Source organism: Equus asinus, chromosome 14 (assembly GCF_041296235.1).
Source record: "Equus asinus isolate D_3611 breed Donkey chromosome 14, EquAss-T2T_v2, whole genome shotgun sequence".
Lineage (NCBI taxonomy): Eukaryota > Metazoa > Chordata > Mammalia > Perissodactyla > Equidae > Equus > Equus asinus.
In genome coordinates, this window is record NC_091803.1 from 28625750 (window position 1) to 28642925 (window position 17176).

The 17176-nt window shown below is 48.7% G+C and overlaps 1 protein-coding gene across 2 annotated transcripts in view; it reads left to right on the forward strand.

The window, feature by feature from the left end:
- Window positions 1-13604: 13604 nt before the first annotated feature.
- Window positions 13605-17176, forward strand: part of ARHGAP17 (Rho GTPase activating protein 17) — an 87616-nt gene continuing 84044 nt past the window's right edge. The window contains exon 1 of one of the 2 annotated variants that reach the window (XM_070484664.1): window positions 13605-14018. In XM_070484664.1, coding sequence (XP_070340765.1) covers window positions 13966-14018 — 53 coding nt within the window. In that variant the 5' untranslated portion in view covers window positions 13605-13965. The remainder of the gene's footprint in view (window positions 14019-17176) is intronic. The other variant, XM_044746872.2, reaches the window with a different exon arrangement.

Here is a 17176-nt window from a genome sequence, read left to right on the forward strand (position 1 = left end):
TCAAGCGGCATTTGCTGCCTTGGCTGTCCAGGATTGCTTTCTTCTCGAACAACAGCTAGAGTTTATTCTGGAGAACTAAACTCTCCTTTCAGTCCATGTATATCATGTGAGGCTCCATGCCTGGCACTGGGGGCAGAACCTTACTGTGGCCTGGCAATGATACCCAGAACACCCCAGCAATACTTTGGGAGTGTGTATATGTGTGTGTTGGGGCGGGGGAGGGTGGTGACCAGGTTGGTCCAATCAGAATGAATCCAAGGAGTTGACCCGGGAGTTGCTAAGTCTAGAAGAGCTCTCTTTTTGGCTAAACTTGAACCTGGGAAGATGTACCATTGAAGCTACTGAGAGCCATCTTGACATTTCATAAAGGCTGAAAATAATGCTAATGAGAAGACTAATGGAGGCTGGGGCACTGTACAGGCAATTAGTGGTGACCTGAGTTTGGAGTGTGGTAGCTGACAGGAAAATCACCAATGCCTGTGGAAATGGTCAATCAGAAGCAGCTAAATTCAGAAAGATGAAATAAGCTGTCATTAGGTAGTTGCAACTTTACTCCTGAGCTGAGCACCAACTATCCCTCCCTTCCCATCACCACCTGGTAGTACCTCAGTCAACCATTTTCTTTCTTCTTTGCTGGTTGCATTTTCCTAGTTTTGCGGCTGAGATTTCCTCAATCTTTAACGAGCCGTAGTCTGTTAGAAAGACCATCTTTCTTCCATTGAATAGCTGTTACACCTTTGTCAAAAATCAGTTGGGCATATTTGTTGGGACTATTTCTGGGTTCTTTTTCAGTTCCATTGATCTGTGTCTATCCCTCTGCAAATACTACAGTCTTGGTTACTGTAGCTCTATGATAAGTTGTGAAACCAGGTAGACTGATGGCTCCCATCAGTCATCTTTTTCAAAATTCTTTTAGCTGTTTTAGTTCCTTTGTCTTCCCGTATAAATCTTAGAATTATTTTGTCTATAGCTACAAAAGAATCTTCCTGTATTTTGATGTTACCTGTCTATGTCAGTTTGGAGAGAATTGACATCTTTACTGTGTTCCAATTCAAGAACATCATATATCTCTCAACTTATTTAGCTCTTTGATTTCTTTTATCAGTCTTGTGTAGTTTTTGGCATACAAGTCTTGGATATGTTTTGTTAGATTTACACCTAAGTCTTTCATTTTTATTAGTGATTGTAACTGTATTTTTAATATTGGGGTCCATGAGTTCATTACTAGTACATAGAAATATACTGACTTTTATATGTTTCTTTTCTACCGTATGACATTGCTGAACTCAATAATCACTTCTAGGAAGAATTACTTTTTAATAACTTCTTGTGGTATAAGGCCCGAAATTAAGATTCAATATTACGAGCTGTCTTGACACCTGATAAATCAAGGGGACTTCAAATGGCCTAACTGCAATTCCCCACTCCTCTGCCCCCTCTTCTCCCACACATAAGGTCCCCTGGCCAAACAACCCTTCTCATCACAGGGAGCAGACACAGTGCCTGGTTGTTCCTGACCTCAGGCTTCAGTTCCCTATCACAGAATCATTCCAACAAACCCATCACACCCTCCTGTGGGAACCAAGGTTCACCTCACCCTCTTGTTACCACAGAGTCCTGTTACTACCCAAACTCCTGCTTGTTCCATCTGTTCACAAGTGCAGTTCCTGTGTGGCCCTGCATGGTGTGTGCTGTCCTCTTCCTGGGGCTGTGAGAATATGTGATAAACTAATAAACTGCTGTCCATCCCTGTGAGTCTAGGGTAGGAATCTCTCTCTTACCAATGGAATAAAGAGGAGGTAAGTAAAACAGTTGGCAACCATATATGACAAATGCACAGCTAATATTATTCTCAATGGAGAAAAACTGACGGCTATCCCTGTAAAAACAGGAACCAGACAAGGATGCCCACTTTCACCACTCTTATTTAACATAGTGTTGGAAGTCCTAGCCAGAGCAATCAGGCAAGAAAAAGAAATAAAAGGGATCCACATTGGAAAAGAAGTGAAACTGTCACTGTTTGCAGATGACATGATTTTATATATTAAAAACCCTATGGAATCCACCAAAAAACTTTTAGAAATAATAAATGAATACAGTAAAGTTGTGGGATACAAAATCAACATACAAAAGTCAGTTGCATTTCTATTCACTAACAATGAAGTAGCAGAGAGAGAAATTAAGACAACAATCTCATTTACAGTTGTAACAAAATACCTAGGTATTTGAATAATATATCTAGGAATAAACTTAACCAAAGAGGTGAAAGACCTGTACACTGAAAACTGTAAAATATTGTTGAAAGAAATGGAAGATACAAAGAAATGGAAAGATATTCCATGCTCTTGGATTAGAAGAATTAACTTAGTTAAATGTCCATACTCTCTAAAGCAATCTACAGATTCAATGCAATTTCTATCAAAATTCCAATGACATTTTTCACAAAACTAGAAAAAGGAGGGCCAGCCCGGTGGCGCAGTGGTTGAGTTCGCATGTTCCATTTCTTGGTGGACTGGGGTTTGCAGGTTTGGATCCCAGGTGCGGACATGGTACCGCTTGGCAAAGCCATGCTGTGGTAGGCGTCCCATGTATAAAGTAGAGGAAGATGGGCATAGATTTTTGCTCAGGGCCAGTCTTCCTCAGCAAAAAGAGGAAGATTGGTAGTAGTTAGCTCAGGGCTAATATTCCTCAAAAAAAAAAAAAAAGAACAAAGAATCCTAAAATTTATATGGAATCACAAAAGACCCCAAATAGCCAAAGGAATCCTGAGAAAAAAGAACAAAGCTAGAGGCATCACAATCCTTGACTTCAAAACATCCTGCAAAGCTATAGTAACCAAAACAGCATGGTACTGGTGCAAAAACAGACACATAGATTAATGGAACAGAATTGAGAGCCCAGAAATAAGCCCACACAGATATGGACAGCTAATTTTTGACAAGGGAGACAAAAGCATACAATGGAGAAAAGAAAGTCTCTTCAATAAATGCTATTGGGAAAATTGGACAGCCACATGCAAAATAATGAGAGTAGACCATTATCTTACACCACACACAAAAATTAACTCAAAATAGATTAAAGACTTGAATGTGAGACATGAAACTTCTAGAAGGAAACAGACAGTACAGTCTTCGACATCAACCAGCAGCATATTTTCAAGAACCATGTCTGACTGGGCAAGAGAAATAATAGAAAAACTAAACAAATGAGACTACATCAAACTAAAAACCTTCTGCAAGGCAAAGGAAACCATCATCAAAATGAAAAGTCAGTCTAACAATTGGGAGATATTTGCAAACCATGGATCTGATAATATCCAAAATATATAAAGAATTCATACATTTCAACAACAAAAAAACTAACAACCCAATTAAAAAATGAGCAAAAGATGTGAACAGACATTTCTCCAAATAATACATGCAGATGGCCAACAGGCACGTGAAAAGACATTCAACATCACTAACTACCAGGGAAATGCAAATCAAAACTACAATGAGATATCACTCATGCCTGTCAGAATGGCTATAATTAACAAGATAGGAAACAATAAGTGTTGGAGAGGGTGTGGAGAAAAGGGAACTCTCATACACTACTAGTGGGAGTGCAAAATGGTGCAGCCGCTATGGAAAACAGTATGGAGAGTCCTCAAAAAATTAAGAATAGAACTACCATACGAACCAGCTATTCCACTGCTGGGTATTTATCCAAAGAACATGATACATGAATGCGTAAAGATAGATGCACTCCTACGTTCATTATTCATAATAGCCAAGACTTGGATGCAAGGTAGGTGCCCATCAAAGGATGAATGGATAAAGGAGATGTGGTATATATACACAACTGAATACTACTCAGACATAAAAAAGGATGAAATCTGGCCATTTGTGACAACATGGATGGACCTTGAGGGTATTATGCTAAGTGAAATAAGTCAGAGGGAGAAGGTCAAATACCGGTATTATCTCACTCATAAATAGAAGATAACAACAACCACAAACAAACACATACAGACAGAGATTGGATTGGTGGTTATCAGAAGGGTGGAAGGTGAAAGGGGTGATTAGGCACATGGTAGGTGGTGAACATGATGTAATCTACACAGAAATTGAAATATAATGATGTACACCTGAAATTAAAAAAAACTCGCAGATAAGGGGGGGCTACTGTAAGTATCAGTTGACTTGATGGGAACTAAGTGCTTTAACAGAGAGCAGAATGTTCAGAGTAAGTAATAACCGTATCCACACAACATTGAACATTCTTTATAAAATTGTAAAAAATAATTAAAAATGAATAAATATAAAATCAATCATCATATGTCAAATTTAAACAAACTGTTTCTTGAAAACATAAGTATGACCTGATTTCATCAGATATAGTTATTGTACAGTATACTTTGTTTTAGGTAAAACGTCTTAATCACTACATAATGGAATATATCCAATAGTCAAAAAATGACTATGTCTCAGTGTATTCCACATAAAGAGTGGGTACTTTGTAGACAGATAATATTTTAATTAAGATTTTGCATTTTTCTTGTGATCTTTACATATAACTAATGTAAGAATGGGAAATAAATAAATAATGAGAAAGAGAAAAAACTTCCCATTATTTGTTTTCTCTGTTCTTTGAAAATGCCAAGCTTAGTACATTTAAATGAATAAAAGAAGTATAATTTTTCAAATATTAAAAAAACAATAAAAATAAATAAAACAGTTGGCATCACAAGGAGGATGGCCCAACCTCACCTGAGGACACCTGGGCAGTGCTCACTAACTACTCCTTTGCTCACTATCGGGGTCATTGGCAGCAGTTACTATCTGGGGAGTGAGGGCCCATTGCTGGCCAGCTTGGGCTTTAGCTCATGTTCTGTTCTCTCAAGTGGATGCTGCCATCTCTTCTCACCCCAGTGTCTCATTCTTCCCCAGAAAGCGAGACCTATTCTTAGTTGACTCTATCCCAGAGTGAGGTGCCATCAGGTGTGGCCTGTGTCTGGCAGGTGGTCTCCCGGCCTCCTACCAGAGGGCAGCGACAACACAACCTCCTAACTGGTGGATGCTTGAGTTCCATTTCCTGAATCTCAGGCTGATGCTCCTTAGTCACTGTGTCTAGTCTGATGACCATCAGTGCCTGCTTGGGGCGGTCACAGAGACACTGTTTGGGAAAGTGTCCCCCCAGCACAGTCCTGGGGATGACCCCTTGTTTGGCTTGAGGAAAGGAGAAGGCCATGACCCCACGAAGATTTCAGAATGACTCCCTGGTTCCCTCCAGAGTCAGGGCTGTTCAGGCAAAGGCAGTGAGCTCAGCCATCTCCTGTGCTGCTGCTCATCATGCTGCTGTCAGGGGCTCTCCAGACCCATAAGGGTTTCGAGGTCCATGAGCATGGGAGCCCATGGCCCAGGCACAGATCAAAAAAAACAAGTGTCTATGGGGGAGTGTTTGGTATTCTACTTTTCTCCCAATGGGAAACCCCCAACCAGCACACTTGGGCTTTGCTTAGCATTGTTCCTGACCAGCATGCCAAAGGACTAATCTGGTCATCAAGGGGCTTGAGGCCCCCACCTTGGCCATAGACAAAATGACCTCCTGGATGTGGACTTCAACACTGGGGAGATTGACTGGTATTCCTGGAGGAAAAGGACACTTGTCTTTGAGGCCCAACACCTGGTTCCTTTCCACATAACCACCCAGAAGGTCTGCCCACATGTCATTGGATGGAGAAGCACAAACGCTGTGACTCTCCAGGCAAAAATATCCAGAGGGAATATGTACAGAGAGAAGGTAGGGGGAGGGAAGCAGTGCCCAGGGGGGGAAAGGTTGGGCTGCAGCAGAAGATGGCTTCCACCCCTCAACGTCTGGATGGTGGGGAGCCCTGGACTCCTCCAATGCACCCTGTCGCCTAAGTCTGGGTGGCACAAAACTCTGATCCTCAGGGTTATGGGGAAAACAATGCACAGCACCCCTGTGGCACAGTGAAGGTGTTAATTCAAACCTGACTTAAATACAACCATTGCTGTGAGAGAGGCCCTAACCCTGATGCTCCCGACCTGAGCCTCTCTGGAGGGAAAGCTGATAAACAAGAGCAGGGCAGAAAGACACTGCCCCAGCCCCAAGTACATCCTGTGACCATCAGACCAATCAAAAGATAAATGAAGGAGAGGAACCTAGATACATGCGGAGGAAGCAATCACACAAAAGAACTAATTCCAGAAAGGCTCACAATTTGTCCCAACGGAAATCAAAAATTTAATAAATTGATTTATGTGGCAAAAAGATAAAGGGTTCTGACTAGCCTTTGTGTCTCCACAACGTCAGATCTGAACTAACTTAAACATCTGCTAAAATGCACCACTTGGCAAACCTTCACAGACCTTACACCAGGGCTCAAATTACAGTTATACTTAGTGTGATAAGTATGTTTTCTGGTTTCTCTTTTTAATGCTTTCACATCTGAGGCCTTGCTGACCTTGTAGGGACTGTCCCTGCCAGGGTTAACCAGTTCCTGGAAATAGCAAATGACTCCACAGTGTACTCCTTTCATAGGTAATCATCTACAGTCAACACCGTCAAACCCCTCTTCTATGAGGCTCTTCCACTCTGGGCCACTATTCCCTTGCCCTCATCACCCTAGGGACAGGGACTAGACAACTAGGGACACCACTCTGCCCCAAGTCCACTGAAATGATTCAAACTAGCCAGTCCTACACCTGTTTTCGCTGCCTCACTCCTAACTTCCTGTGGAATCCACAAGAAAGGCTCTTGCCCATGTTTTCCCCTCGCTCCTTCTGCCTCCTGATTGACCCTAGTGCGGCCCTGTGTGGCCCTCCACAGTGTGCCCTGCCTCCTGTTGCTTGGAATCTGTGAAGACAGAAAACTTCTTCCTTCATGACAGTTATTTCTGTATCTTTGTGTCTGATTGTACTTGATAGACACAAATCCTGGTATCCTTAAAAAACCTGGGATCCCACTACATTTACACATGGCTGAATGTTTTGCTATTATAGATTTGGCTAATATCTTCTATTCACTGCCTGTTTCAACATCCTCTCACCACAGTTTGTCATCACCTCTGAGGGGACACGTTTTTACCTTATTACCCACAGGGACCTAAGCCGTTCTGCTCTCACAGGCAGTCTTTGCAGACAGGACCCTCACCGGATCCCCCTTTCTCCAGGAGTACACGTATGACACGATGTTTATGACCTCCTCCTTTGAGGACATTTGTTTGACACACTTGTTAAGGACATACAACTCCAACATCTTTTAGTCCTTTTTTAGTTCCGAAGCCAACATAGTCCTTGTCTAAAAGTTTTACTTAAGCTCATTTGTGCTGTTTCTTGTAAATTAGCCCAGCTTCAGTGGGGACCCCCTCCAACAAAAGACTCTAGAAACTGTGCAAATTAAAATCAACAGGCACTCCCACTAAAGCCCTCAGAGACTCTTGTGGTGATGAGGGTTCGGCAACCTCCTCTCATGCTCCCTGGAGTCTCTGGAAAATCTAGGACGTGCCTAAGTTGTCTGTGGGTTCCTGATGCAAGAAACCCCTCTCCTTGGCTCTGCACTGCACAGTATTAGATCATGAGTTACTGGCCATACACTGAGCTCTTTTGGAAACAGAGTCTCTCTCAGTCCCGGAGCCTCCATACCAAGCTGCCCATTATTCCTTGGGTCATGGAAGTAGCACCCCACAAGTTCAGGAAGGTTACCAAGGCCTCCTTGCAATAGGATGGATCCAAACCTGGGCCCTGTGGCACATCCTATCTGCTGGAAGGGGTGGCCTCCCCTGTCATCACCCCACTGCCAGATGCCATGGTGCTGGAGGATGTCACCCCTCCCCCAGTTGCCTTGGTACCTTGGGCTTTCCTTGGAATCAACAGAGTGAACATCAATGAGAGTTCATACACTTGAGGTTGTTGATGACCACCACTATCTCCTGGTCAAGTGCCAACTTCACTTCCAAGGGAAACACTTCTCATCCTCCCTAAAGGTCTCAGTCATCACCAAGTTGCAAATTGATGTCATGACATCAGAGAGTCAATTGTGGTAAAAAGCCTGAAATGAAGATTCAATATTAAGTGTGGTCTTGACATCTGGTAAAATCCAGGGACCTCAAATGGCTTACCTGCAAGTTCCCCTCCCTCTCTGCTCCCACACTTAAGGTCCCCTCGCCAAATGACGCCTTTATCACAGGGACCAGGCACAGTTGCTCCCCAAGTAGTAGGCTCCAGTACCCTGCCCACCTATGAAATTACTCAAATAAGCCAATCAAACCCTCCTGCGGGAACCAGGGGTCCCCTCCGCCCTCTTGTTACTACAAAATCTGCTCCCTACAGCCCTGCTTCTTTACTCTCTTCCCCAGCACACTCCCCATGTGGCTCCACATGTTGTGCAGTGTCCTCCCCTGGGCTGTCTGTTTACCTGACTACTAAACTGCTTTTGAGGTCATCTGCTCAGCATTCAACCATCCCCATCACCTTAGGGTGGATGGGAATCCTTCCCTCACCTTCCAGCTCAAGAAGAGGCAAATTAAACACTTCTGGTGGGCACATTCTTGAAGGAATTACCCTGCCATGATTAGTCTCATGGGCTTGAAGTCATTTGAGTAAGAACCTGTTTGGGGTCTGCAGAAAGTCCCATGTGGCGGGAGGGTGGCCCGTGTGTGGGTGACGAGCAGGGAGGAAGGCTGCAGAAGCAAGGCCTTGGAGATTCTGCTAAAGTTTGCCCTGCAGGCAATGGAGAACCCTGAATTAATTTAAAACACGCAAGTGATGAAACCACACACAAACTCAGGATCGTTTCCCAGAGACACAGCAGAGCCAATCGCCATAACATCAGGATTGTAGCAAGGAAAGAGGTTTATGATCAAAAGGCAGCTGGACAGGGAGGTGGGAATAAAACATAAATCCATCTTCTCAAAGGAAAAATGTTGGGGTTTTTATCTAGGGTTTTGGGTATGGGAGGGAGTAGGAGGGCGTTAGGGGCTGAAGTTTTAAGAGTCCTCTGCTCAGGTGCAACTGTCATTCATGTTCATCATGGCTCACACATGCAAATCCACTGGGGTGGAGGTATTGCATGAAGTGGATCTTTGTGGCGTGGAAAGTTCGAGATTGGGTATTTCAGCTTCTCGATGCATCTGCACAAAGTCTAGTCAGGCGGGGGCCTGGGGGCTGCCATAAAGCTGCTCTCTGATCTGCCGTCTTTCTGTTGTTCTGCAAAACAACCTCAGAAACTTTGGTTACTTTCTTTCCCACATCCACCTTGTAGGGGCCGGGCACCGTGTCAGTAACAGCAGATTTTCCGTCTTGGCTCACCCTCCCAGCACAGTGGAGGATGGATTCAAGGGGGCGGGGGCCAAGAGGGCAGCCGGCAAGATCAGTAAGGAGTCTACTGTGCCAGTCCATGCAAGAGACAGGAAGGCATGCGGCAGAGCAGCGGGGATGGCAAAGAAGGGAAGGCGCTCGGCTCTGTTTGGGAGTTGGTAGGCTGTGAAGTGGGTGAGACAGAGAGCTCAAGCGTGGCTCTGAGGCCTCTCGCTCTCGGGTGATGAGATGGGCAGAGGTTTTTTGAGGTGATGAAAGGAATGTAAGAGGAGGAGGAGGGTTTTGTTGGATACCAGGCTTCCTTTTAGACGTGTCGGTTTTAAGAAGCCTTTGGCCATCCTGAGAGGTGTGTCCAGCAGACAGTTAGATAAAGCAGTGTGGAGTCAGGAGAAGGGTGAGTTTAGTCGCAGGGATTCAGAAGCCCTGGGCATCCAGGTGAGAGCCGAATCGTAGGAGTGGATAAGCTTGCCCCCTGACCACAGGGAGAGTGAGAAGATCCTGCTCTCTGAAGACAACGCCTTAGAGAATGTAGCCCTTTAAGAAGTGGTCAGAAGGAGCAGCCACAAAGGAGACTGAGAAAGAAGGGTCTGAGGTTAGGAAGGGCACCTGGGGAGAGGGGCATCCCTCAAATAAAGAGGGTGGAGAGAATTTTTAAAGACTGAAGATGTGGGCAGCATCCATCAGACACTACACAGAGTTGAGGTAAATAAAGGACTAAAGAGTGTGCATTTGAAAATTCCTAGGACATTAATGAGACAAGATTTTGTGAATCTTTCAAGAATTCATGACAGGTGAGATGATGACAAGGAATAAAGTATGTCCGCAGGTTCTTAGCCGTGAAAGGTAGAGAGATAAGGTGGTAGCTGGAGGAGCAGAAAGGAGAGGAGTAGATACTGGGAGAGACACGGTATGCTCTTGTGCTTAGGGAAAGAGACAGGCTAAACATAAAGCATATGGAAGATTAATGGAATGAGGTCTTTGAAAAAGTCTGAATAGATAGTTCCTAGAGTACAATGGAGCCATGACCCTGGAACTGCAAAACTGGATCCCTTTTCCTGTAAAACAAAAGGGAAAGAGTAGAGCTGGATGGGAAGAAATAGAAAGATGGCTGACTCTAGGAAGGGGGTGCAGGAAGCAGAGGATTCCTGACTACCTGGCCTCTGATGTCTTGATGACGGTATAGGGATGATCATGCTTGAGGAAGGCGATAGGGATTTGGAGGGGCTGTTGAGGAAACGGGCAGGGGAGTTGACCACAGACCTTTGATAGGATTTGGGGCAGAAACGGCTTCAATGCCCATCACGAGGCGCTAGTTCAATAAATTAAGATATATCCATAAAATAGCTGCTCCTTTTAAAAAGAACAAGATGGAATTCATTCATATTAGGAAAGATCTCTGAGGTCTAGTGACTTTCTTACAAAAGTTAGGCAGAGAATAGTAGCCCCCCATACATACAAACATACATCCATGTCTAAAAGGCCCAGGAGAACCCAGGTTACCAAGAGTGGTTTCCAGGTAATAGAAAGAGGAGTAGGACTGAGGCCGGAAAACTGAACTTCCATTTTGAAATTTTTTTGCATCTTGCACTTTCACGCTGTTTACCTTTTGTCTTATACAAGGAGTGTGCACTGATGTCTTTTATAATTTTTGAGTGTTAACACAAGATACAGCTCTAATCACCCAACGTAAACCTAAATAAATCGCTGCTCCTTGTAGACAAAGAAAGCATTATAAATAATATTGAAAGTGTCCTTGACCACAGCCTCCAATCACACCAATGGCCACTCTCCCTAGAAGTAACTTCTGGTTTCAGTTGGGCGAATATCTTAAAAGACAGTTTTTTAAAAAGTATGAACATTATTTCTATGAAACTTAAGTAAGGCTGCAAAGAAACCTGTGACCTTTACCACAAGGCCACTTTGTGCTAAGGAACCCGCAGCGAGTGACTGGCTTTCCTGAAAGCATCGCCTCCTCTGAAGCTTGGGGAGCCTCTATGGCTTTGACAGGCCTTTGAGCCACACAGCAGCACTCTTGGCAGGTGGCAGCAGCAAAGGTGTGCCGTGGGCACCACATCAGTCACGGCGTCTAAAAGAAGATGCCCAGACCCTCTGGTTCCGGGGCCGGGTGGGTTGATGAGAGACACGGCTGGGGAGCAGGGATTCCCGTCCGATCTTCTGGGGGTGGCTGTGAGGGTGGTTCTAAGAAGAGGTGGAACATTCTTAGCCAGTTTCTTCCTTGCGGGTGCATCTGGATGCTTCCTGTGCTGAGCGGGGAGCTGTCGTGGTGGAGAAGCTCCCTGACACTCAGTTTCTAGAAAACTCACAAAAAGTTCCGAGAAGGAACTCTTGAGCTCAGATTGCTGGTTGGGTCTCCGAGGCGTGTCAGGGGCACTGTGGGATCCGAGCCGCCCGGTCCCCCATCCGGTAAGGCCGCCCTGCTCTTCCTGCAGCAACTGCTCCATTTCCTCCCTTTCCACACCCAGGGTGCTTCCCATCCGTCGGAACGCTTCCCGGCGTTCGTGTCTGGCGCTTTGCAAGGCGTCCGTGAAGAGCTTTCTCAGGAGGGCCTTGTCTGCTTTTCCTTCCAGGGTGCTCACTAAGTCGGTCCACTTCTTTTGGACGTCCTCCAGCACTTCCTGTCGGGCCTCGTTTTGTCGCTGCAGTTCTCCGATCTGCTCCTCCTGCAGGCGCGAGGCGGCTTGCGCTCTCTCCAGCCGTCCCTGCAGCGACCTCAGCTTCCCTTCCAGACCGTCTGCCTTTTGCATCCATTCGGCCAGGACCACCTTCAGGTTGGCCAGGGCTCCGGCGTGCTGCTTCTCTGCTTCCCGGGAGGCGGACAGCTGGAGGGCAGTCTCCTCTTTCTGCTGGGTGACCGCAGTCAGTTGTTCCTGCAGGGACCCGACCCGGGCAGCGGCCCGCTGGCTCGCCTTCTGCATGGCGTGGGAAGATGACAGGAGCCTCTCCTCTAGCGCCGTGACTTTCCTCCTGAGTTGAGCCGCTCTGCCTTCTGCCAGCCGCGCTGCCCAGAGATGCGAGTCTTGGCATTCTGAAGCCTGCGTCCGAGACCTCCCCAGCTCCTGGCTTAAGCGCGCTTCCTTGTACCGCAAAAGGTGAACCTCGTCCCGGAGGGCGCAGTTTTCCACTCGTTCCTGTCTCAGCGCCAGCGCCGCCTCATCTCTCTCCCGTTGAAAGAGAATGCTCTTTTCCTGCATGGAGGTCACTGCATTGAAAAGCTGGCTTAATTCCCCAGCCCGGCCCTGTTCTTTTTCTCTCAGGAGGCACTCAAAGGCCAGAGCCTTCGTCTTCACGGAGACGCATTCGAATTCCTTCTCCCTCAGCATCATAGAGAGGCGCATATTCGTCTCTTGTAAGGCTTAGGTTTTCGGTGTCCTTCTCCCTGGACCTTTCCAGTAGTTTTGCATTTTCCTGTTTGACTTGGCACGCATCCGCTTCCAGATGGACTATTCTCTCCTTCAGGTTTCTCACCGCCTGCCTCAAAAGTTCGTTCATTTCGCTCGCTTGGGTCGTGAGGTTTTCCCTCAGAGAAAGGAATTCCTCCCTCTGCGCCTCGATTAAGAGCTCTTTGTCCTCCAGCGTGTTCTGTAAAGCCTCTTGTTTCTCCTTGAGCCGCTGAATTTCGGAATCCGTCTGTGCCTGTCGTTTTCTCTCCAGTTCCGAGGTGGCGGCCATCGCCTCGGACAGTCTCTGAGTCTCCTCCTGGAGGCTTCTGATGGCTGCGTCCTTTTCCTCCATGGCTTTCGTTAAGGCTTCCATCTCTGCTGGCGGCCCTATTCGAAGACTCGCCCACCGCATGGGACTTAATTGCCTTCTGAGAGCCAGCTGCCTCGGAAGTAAGCGATGATGCCAGGACCTCCGCACCACCGCCACCTGTGCGCGTGGCAGCGCGTGTGGGCAGAAAGGACCCAGGGCTCTGACTGCCGCCAAGCGCCTCCCACGCTCCCTCCTGTCCTGCGTCCGGGGATTTTCCCAGCCGGCTTGGAGAACACTCGGAGGGCCAAGGTACGTGGGGACCCGCCTCCACCTGCAGAGTTCCGACGAGTGTGTTTGGACACACGTTGGCCCCCTGCGCGGAAGCACGACCCTCCTGAGCACCCTGACCATTGCCATCCCCCACACAGTCGCCCGGGTCCTTGCCCCGCCGCCTCGCCCCCCTCTTCCTGTGGCCCTGCCTGGAGAACCGGTCCCCGGGAGGAGTCTGGGGGCTCTCGGGCGCCACAGGCGGGGTGTGGCACACCGCGTGCACGCTGTGCGCCCGCTTCTGTCAGCGCGGGGCGGGCTCTGGTCGGGGAAGGGAGTCTTCCCCATGCGTCCAGCGGGCGGTGGAGCGGGGAAAGGACCCAGAGGTCCTCGTGGAGCGCGCGGCCCCCAGCCCCGCTGAGCCCGGCGGAACGTCGTCCTCGGGCCCGACTCGGGGCCAGCGGCCGAAGCCTGGCTGCGCGCCGCGCCCTGGGCCTGCCGTGCGCTCCTGCCCCGGGGCTCGCCGGGCGTCGCCGGTGGAAGTGACGCGGCGAGGGCGGGGCCGCGGGCCTGGGGAGCTGCCGCCGCCTTCTCGGTTGGGAAGCGGTGGTGCAGCCGCCAGGCCGTCCCCGTCCGCCCGCCCCAAGCCCCGCGGGCCGCCGCCGCCATGAAGAAGCAGTTCAACCGCATGAAGCAGCTGGCCAACCAGACTGTCGGCAGGCGAGTGCCCGGGCCGGCGCCGGGGCGGGTGACGGGCGGCTTCCCCAGTGTCGGCTGCTCGGGGCCCGGCTGCGGCCCCTTCGAGGCCAGCCCGCCGGAGCCCGGGGGCTGCGCCACGCCGCGGCCCGGCCTCCAGAGAGCGACTGGGCCGGCCGTCTCCCTCCTCGTCCCTCTCGGGGTCCCCACCGCCTAGGACCCGCCCCCCGGAGCAGGGACCTGCGCCTTCTCCTGTCCTCCAGGCGACCCCGGCGCCCATGCTCGCTGCCTGGGGCCACGACTCCCATCCCTGGGGCGCTGCGGCTGCACTGGTGGCGGCGGCGCTGGGGGGGTTGGGAGGGGAGTGGGCCTGGGGCCGGATTCTCAGCCTTTCGGTCGAGCGGGGCGGTGGGTGGGGGCAAGGTGGTGGGGGGGAGGCTGTAGTGGTCGTGGGGGCAGGGCGCGCCGTGCAGACCCTTTAGGTCCAAGTGCAGACAGAGGAGATCAGTAAAGGGGCTTCCAGCCAGTGGGATCACCTCGGTGGGTGCGTTTCCGTTGGGCCTTCAGGGAAGCGGGAGGCAGTGCTGCCTCCAGCCCAGGGTGAGGAGGAAGTAGCGGTGCCAGTTGTTGACCCCGCGAAATTTGGAATCGGGAGCAGGATGCAGGCGCCGGGCGCCAGTGAAAGGAAAAAGGGTTCTCCCAATCCTCTTCCTCCCTTTGGCTTTGGCAGCAGCTGCTTCTCCGTGTTGCTTTGGTCCTGCTGCAGTGCTCTTCCGGCGCTGAGTGTGAAATGCCCCAAGGGACGGGAGTTTGTAGAGGGTGGGGCTGCGGGCCCAGGGGTGATGTGTGGTCTTCAGAGATGTGTGAGGCGCTGGTGGTGTGAGGGATTACGGGGGGGCCAATGTTTCCAGGTCTCCCAGGGCACTTGGCGGTGCTGTGGCGATCGCCTCTTTCTTCTGTGGAGAGGGATGAAAGGGTTAATTTCTCCCAGCTTTGGCTCCTTTTTTCTTTTTTTTCTTTTTTTTTTTTTTAAAGATTTTATTTTTTCCTTTTTCTCCCCAAAGCCCCCCGGTACATAGTTGTGTATTCTTCGTTGTGGGTTCTTCTAGTTGTGGCATGTGGGACGCTGCCTCAGCGTGGTCTGATGAGCAGTGCCATGTCCGCGCCCAGGATTCGAACCAACGAAACACTGGGCCGCCTGCAGCGGAGCGCGCGAACTTAACCACTCGGCCACGGGGCCAGCCCCTTTGGCTCCTTTTTTCAACAGTTCAGTAAAAGGGGGAGTTTGGTGTGGCCAAAGCACGTGGGAACACTTCTTTTTTTCTGTATATGAAAATACTTTTACTTCCTCTTGAGCTTTCTAAATTTGGTATTTAGTGTTTCATTTCCCTCAACTTTTTGCTTAGTTTTGTTGTTTAATTTTTTCATCCCCCACCCTGTTATCTTGGTGTGCATCTATCCTATTTCCAGAGTTCCTGCCTGTCCCCTCAAGTCTGGAGGCGCCCACTTTTCTGGCACTGGTAGGAAAAGGACAGCCACCACGCCGAGAGGAAGGTCGACAGGGTCGTCGGGAGACTCAGCTTTCCCCCAGGGCTCTGGGAGCCAGTTCTAAGGTGGTTCCTCGGGAGTCTCCTACCCTCTCGGCGGCGTTCTCAGTCAGGCGCCTCTTGGGATCAAGATTTATTGAGCGGCCAGAGAGATTTGTCCACTTCCTCATTTTGGCCACTTTGTACCTTGCGTCAGGCAAGGGAAATTTGCTCCTTCTCTTTTCTTTTTTAATAAGTTCTGGGGCTTTTAAAGCTACCAAGCCATTGCGGGTCTCCCGGGCCCCTGGTTTCTCTGTAGCAGCTCCTCTCTTCACACCTTTCCATTCCAGCCTTCGTGCCTTTGTGCCTACTCTGAGTTTCCAGAGGAGGCCGTGCCTTCTGACCGCTCTCAACCTCTACCTGGAACTCTCAGGAAGCCTCGGGCACCACACCTGCCCCAGAGCTGCCTCCTGCTCATTCTTCAGGTCTCCGGTAAAGGTCTCCGCCTCCAGAAGGCCTCCCCTGATGCTCCCACAGAGACGGGATGTCCCTCCTGGGCGCTCTCATGATTCCACGGAGCGCCTGGGTCTCTCGAATGTCATGCCTCTCGACCCGTCAGGGTTCTGCATTAGACTCAACACCTTGAGAAAACTTGCCCTGTCCTGCTCCTTCGATCGCCAGGGTCCTCTGTGGCTCCTATCACATGGGAGACGCTCAACACATATTTTAATCTGTTGGAAATCTCCTTCTTACTAGAGCACTCTGGTGGTGTTGGCCCAAGTATGGGAAAACGAAAACTGGCTAGAGCAAATGGTGATTCATGTGAGGACTGTAATTCTGGCCCTGACCTTTGACTGTTTGAAAATCTTTATTGCTAGATGCCAGTGGAAGCTCGTGCTATTACAGAGCTATTAAGGGTGTGGCAATTATGCACCCAAAGTCAAAACTGTTTTCACTGGAGAACTTGTTGCTTTATTGCTGTTCATTTCCTAGATATATTTGTATTTTTTCCACTTGAGTAATTGTAAAGGATGAGGGAGGGAAAATGAAGGCAGGAGAGAGCCTAGAATTGTTATTGTGCAGAATCAGTTGGTTTGTGGCATCCCAATCAGGATTCTGGGTGTATTGGAGTCAAATTGAAGACTAGAAAGCAAAGAAAGACTGCTCTTATTCCCCCCACTAGTGACTGAATTTACATGTGTGAATGGCATGGCCATTTGTGTGCTGTCAATTCATAGAGTTCTAGGTGGTGTTTTGCAATGAAATATTCTCTTCCCAGAATGAGGACCTTGTGAGTAACCTCAAAGTGAGATTCCAGGGACAGACATGTGGGAGATTTAGTAATGACTGGAAGGAGTGAGTTCTCATGATGCCATTTGTTGAAAATAGGTGTATGAGTCTGTTTCAGAAGATGGTGTATCTATCACAGGGGCAAGGCTGATGAGGTGGTCTCAAGCTATGAGTGTCCCAACATTAAGAATTAGAATGATTCCTTTTGTTCACCTGCTGTTGTTGATTCATCCATTCAAGAGACACTTGTTGAGCCCCAACTGTGTGTCACTGTGCAAGGTATTAAAGACTGAAAAGTGAGTTTGACCCAGTGGCATAGTGGTTAAGTTTGCTGGTTCCAATTCTGGCGGCCCAGGGTTTGTGGGT